This window comes from Brassica oleracea, chromosome C4 (genome assembly GCF_000695525.1).
Source record: "Brassica oleracea var. oleracea cultivar TO1000 chromosome C4, BOL, whole genome shotgun sequence".
In the NCBI taxonomy this organism is placed as follows: Eukaryota; Viridiplantae; Streptophyta; class Magnoliopsida; order Brassicales; family Brassicaceae; genus Brassica; species Brassica oleracea.
In genome coordinates, this window is record NC_027751.1 from 37,256,559 (window position 1) to 37,261,934 (window position 5,376).

Genomic DNA, 5,376 nt, shown 5'->3' on the forward strand with positions numbered 1-5,376 from the left:
AGGAAATGTTCTCAGATTAAAGAAGGCAATTTATGGCTTGAAGCAATCTCCAATGGCTTGGTACCATAAGTTGAGCACCACCCTCAATGGAAGAGGCTTTGTTAAGTCTGAAGCTGATCATACCCTATTCACCTTCACTAGCCAGCAAGGAATCATTGTCATTTTCATCTATGTTGATGACATTATCATCACAGGTTCCAAGCTTGACTTGTTCCACATGGTCAAGCTTGAGGGGGAGTGTTGACATGAAGCAGAATTAAGCAGCTAGACTTGAGAATTAAGCTGCCAGACTTGAGAATTAAGCTGCCAGACTTATAAGGTTTTATAAAGCTTTTATAAGGCTTTATAAGGTTTTATAAGGCTTTATAAGGGTTTTATAAGCTCGAGTTTATTGAAGAGAAGAAGAAGAGAAAAAAAATATTTTATTATATTGTGTACTGAGGTCACTTGTTTTTAAATAGTATGCTTTGCAGTAAACCAAGTAAGCCAACACATGCAAGCTCCCAAGGTACACCACTGGATCATGGTTGAGAGGATTTCTCTCTCTATGTTCTTCATTCTCCATAAATAAACTCTCAATAATTCTCCCATTCTAACAATAGGCACATAGCATGAGTAGTCTTTGTTTGGTGTTTTGTGCTTGGTGTTTTGTTGTGGTTGTTGTATAGAGCAGTGGGAAAGAAGTAACATAAATCCGAAGCAAATGTTCTGGAATTTAATTCTGTTCGGAAAAAAAGAAGGTCCGCTGTGACAATCAACGAGAAAAGTACATATCACAATGACACAATGTATCTAAATAAATGGTTTCACTGATTTCTACGAGTTTTCATTAAAGATATGAACATGCATACATATATGAATAGTGTACTAAACCGAACAAAACTTCTGTTTTTTTTGCAGTTACATTTATATATATGCGTTTTCAAAATAAAAACATGCAGATGCATGAACAGCTTCACTCTCTGTGATCATCAGGTAAATTGCTTGAAATCTCAGAGTTGTCGTTAGGAATGTTAGAGCTAGAGAGATGGTAGAGTAGATTCCTGAAGTAGTCTGCTTCATAAACATAGCTTGAAGTCATGTCTGGAAAAAAATCTTGAGAGAAACTAGGGTTACCGACCATATTACCACCATAAGGGTCCTGAAAATCAAAGCAGAAATCATCTGGAAGCATGTTTGGGAGACAAGGATCTACAACGTTGCAGCTGTTGGTAGTATCACCCATACACATGTTCTGATCAAAGCCATATGGCTCATGCTGCATCAGTTGATTAGGTTCTTGTAGCTCTGGTGGTTGTGCGTTTGAGACCCAAGGATGTTGAACGTTGTTGATGTTACCCATACACATGTTCTGATCATAACCACCATAAGGCATCAACTGATAACGTAACGCAGATTCTTGTACCTCCGAGTAATCTGAAACGCAAAGATGTTGAAAGGTGTTGTTCTTATCATTAACATAAAGCTCCTGTGGTAACGGTGTGAACTGGCTAGGGTTCATAGAATGTTGACGATCCTCCAAGTTTGCTTTTGCCGCAAGGAAACGACGCCGTTCTTGCAAAGTAGAGTAACTTAGTTCCAAGGAGTGAATCAGTTGGTTGATTTGGTCGGGAGAGTAGTGATCAGAGATTGGATACTTTAGTTCTTCAACATTCCTCTTCTTGAACTTATTAAGCATCGTCTTCTTATCCTTATTCTTGTTGAGGAACTCGTAAAGATTGACGCTTTTCTTGCGTCTCTTGGCTTGGTCTAACTGGATGTAGCGGAGAGCGAGGGATCTCACTATGTCTCTGTTCTCAGGCCATGTCCTCATTTCTCCGTCAGGTCCATAATGAATGACGCAGGCTTCGATATCACAGAGAGTAGTAAGCTCCTGAGCTTTCTTGAATATCGTCAAGAGTCTGCTTTTCAAACTCGTTGCAGCGAGTGAATAACTTGAAGAAGAAGCAGAAGAGCACTTGGAACAAGAGGAAGAACGAGGTGGTCGCATGGTGGCTTTTCTTGTTGATTTCTCGAAAAAAGTTGTTGTTTTCTTTTCTATCGCACAGGAAGAAGAAAGAAGAAAACAAATGAAATTGCGTGAGAAACTGTGTGAATTGGTTGGAGTGTGAATGATATATTTATAGATTTTTCTTTTATGTGCGGTGCGAAAAAGGAAAGATTTACTTCAGAAAATTATTTAGCCGTTGAGGTTTGTGAGAAAAGGAAAGATTTACTTCAGATTTTTTACACCTCTATCTCTCTACTCGTTAATAAAGGGTAAACCAATTTTCTGATGTTTTGGATAATGCAACCTTACAGATTTAATAGTTAATTGTATTATTCAAAACTTTAAGAGTTCGCTTGGCATTCACATACTGCAATTAAAAAAACATGATTCCATAATCTATATTGAGCCGCTGAGGATTGTGAGAAAGGAAAGACTTACTTCAGATTTTTTACACCTATATCTCTCTCCTCGTTAATAAAGGGTAAATGTCATGTGCTTTAGATTTTATTTTATTTGTTTTAGATTTTCCTATGATATCGATTGAGAATGCAAAAACGATTGATTTTTATAAAACCGATTTTCAGTTTAGAACTAAATATTTGATTTCTGGTTTAACCCAATTTATCCGACATAATTGTGTGTTTTTCACTCTCATACTAAATTGGGTACGCCGGTTTGGATTAGATAAACATGATAATTTTAAAAACCCAAGAATGTTAACCGAAGGAAGACTAACCCTAAAAACTTTACAGCCTTTTCTTGGATGGTAGTGTGCAGCTATTAATTGTAATGTGCAAGTCTAGAGTTATGAAAATGCCAACAAGGATCACTATTAAGGCTGGTTACTTGTGTCATTACAAACAAACAAGGATCACTTTTTTCTTGACAAAAAAAGGGATCACTTTAGCCTAATCACAGTTGATATAAATCGAACCACACTTAGCGAAAAGTTGCTTTTAATCAAGACATGCTATAATTAAAGAGCAATTAGAGAAGCTTGTGAGTGTTGCTCAAATATGTTACCATAAATAAGATTGACAATCTACAGCATAAGTAAAGAAACATCTCTCTTTCAAAACAAAACCACATGTTGATTTGATTAGTATATACATACGGAATTTGCAAATTGATGAAAATATAGACACAAGAGACTACTAAACCTTACAAGTAAAGAGGAGTTACTATTCTTATTACATAGAACAAGAAGTTACAAAAACATGTACTGTTTCTAAAAAGGTTAAGAAATTTAGTTTCAAGAAAAGATGAAATCTTTGATCAGACCAGACCGTACACGTTGCAAGAGATTCTCTATTTTTGATGAACTCTACCTTTTTCTTGGATTAGTAACAGTATATAGAACATAGACACAAGAGACTAGTAAACGTAAAGAGGAGATACTATTCTTATTACATAGAACAAGATATTACAAAACATATACCGCGTAAATTTCATTACAAGAAGAGATGAATCTTCAATCAGATCCTTAAACTTTGCAAGAGATTCTCTACTTTTGACAAAGTGTAGCCTTTTCTTGAATTTTCTTGATTGATCACATATACCGCGAGTTTCTAAAAAAAAACATAAATTTCATTACAAGAAGAGATGTGAAACTTTGATCAGATCCTTAAACTATGCAAGAGATTCTCTCTACTTTTGAGACGAAGTCTAGCCCTTTTCTTGAATTTTCTTGGTTGATCAGATTCGCAGGTTTTGAAAGAGATTCTCAACTTTGAGGGTAGCTTTCTTGGCTTTGAGCCTACACTTCATGGCTTTGATCTGAGCATCAAACTTTTCAATCCTCTCCGACAAGGCTTTGACCATCATCTTCTTCATCAGAGGGCTTCTCGCGAAATCATCATGTGAGAACTCCAACTCCCCAGGACCCTTGGCGACACTTGGAAAGCCATGAGAGCGAAGCTTTGCGATAAACTCTGTCAAGTTTCTGCCCAGTACGGAGGAGTATTTGGAAAGAATGTCGCTGCGAAGCTTTTTCAAGTCCCAAACGATGATCTGATCCGACGAACGATCGTCCACAATCTGATTTAACTGGATGTAGAACGAAGACGTTGAGAGTTTGCGAACCATCTTCCATAATCGAAACCCTAGTTTTGAATCGTGAGAAAAGGGAAGAAGACAAAAGAAGAAGGAGACACCCTAAACCTCTGAGGGACCAAAATCTGATATGGACCAAAAGACTAAAAAATAATCTCTTACCACCTATTTTAATCTATATGTACCAATTCAACTGAATTTATATTTATGTCCTTGATGAATTTTTGTCTTTTATTTTCCCAACCAACCAATCAACAAACATTTGGGTCCATTCGTTCATCTTCTTCCTCATCAATAATAGTTTCTTTTTCTTTTTTATAAATTATCAACCATGGTTTCTTCTTCCTACCTTCTAATCATTCTCTTTGACCCTCTCCATTGATGTGCTCAGTTTCTTCCTTCGATTGGCTCCGGTGATGTAGCTACTTCTCTGGTAGCATGAGATTGTTGTTCGGTGGTACATGTTGGTGGACAGCTCCGGTTCGTGTACTTCTTCTCTCCACGTTAAAACTGCTCGGCTTCATTGTATATCATATCCCCAACAAGAGTATCAATGATGGCTTCAGATGGCACGGCTCCTCCCTCAAACGGTCACTGTTAAAACTTCTCTTCATTATTGTATATCACCAGCTAGAGCATCGATGATGGCTTCCGATGGCACGACTCCTCCTACGGTAATGTATGACGACTCCAGTCCGGTTTGATGGTCTGGCTCTCCGATAGTGAAGAACGGCGACTGTGGTGATAAGATGCGACAACTCCGAGTCGTCTTTTCTTTCATTTACTAACGTACGTAAGAAGAAGAAGAAGAAGAAGAAGAAGAAGAAGAAGAAGAAGAAGAAGAAGAAGAAGAAGAAGAAGAAGAAGAAGAAGAAGAAGAAGAAGAAGAAGAAGAAGAAGAAGAAGAAGAAGAAGAAGAAGAAGAAGAAGAAGAAGAAGAAGAAGAAGAAGAAGAAGAAGAAGAAGAAGAAGAAGAAGAAGAAGAAGAAGAAGAAGAAGAAGAAGAAGAAGAAGAAGAAGAAGAAGAAGAAGAAGAAGAAGAAGAAGAAGAAGAAGAAGAAGAAGAAGAAGAAGAAGAAGAAGAAGAAGAAGAAGAAGAAGAAGAAGAAGAAGAAGAAGAAGAAGAAGAAGAAGAAGAAGAAGAAGAAGAAGAAGAAGAAGAAGAAGAAGAAGAAGAAGAAGAAGAAGAAGAAGAAGAAGAAGAAGAAGAAGAAGAAGAAGAAGAAGAAGAAGAAGAAGAAGAAGAAGAAGAAGAAGAAGAAGAAGAAGAAGAAGAAGAAGAAGAAGAAGAAGAAGAAGAAGAAGAAGAAGAAGAAGAAGAAGAAGAAGAAGAA

The 5,376-nt window shown here is 37.0% G+C and overlaps 2 protein-coding genes across 2 annotated transcripts; both read right to left on the reverse strand.

Annotated features, from left to right (window-relative positions):
• Nucleotides 1-955: 955 nt before the first annotated feature.
• LOC106338808 (agamous-like MADS-box protein AGL93) lies at nt 956-1,990 on the reverse strand. Its single transcript, XM_013777701.1, has one exon. The coding sequence runs from the start codon at nt 1,988-1,990 to the stop codon at nt 956-958; it is 1,035 nt and encodes a 344-aa protein (XP_013633155.1).
• Nucleotides 1,991-3,583: 1,593 nt separating this feature from the next.
• On the reverse strand, nt 3,584-4,075 carry LOC106338809 (heat shock factor protein HSF8-like). The gene has a single exon (XM_013777702.1). The coding sequence runs from the start codon at nt 4,073-4,075 to the stop codon at nt 3,686-3,688; it is 390 nt and encodes a 129-aa protein (XP_013633156.1). The 3' UTR covers nt 3,584-3,685.
• Between the last annotated feature and the right edge of the window lie 1,301 nt (nt 4,076-5,376).

What these genes read in the sequence shown, in the direction of transcription:
- LOC106338808 (XM_013777701.1), bottom strand. Translation starts at nt 1,990, where the DNA reads ATGCGACCACCTCGTTCTTCCTCTTGTTCCAAGTGCTCTTCTGCTTCT.
- LOC106338809 (XM_013777702.1), bottom strand. Translation starts at nt 4,075, where the DNA reads ATGGTTCGCAAACTCTCAACGTCTTCGTTCTACATCCAGTTAAATCAG.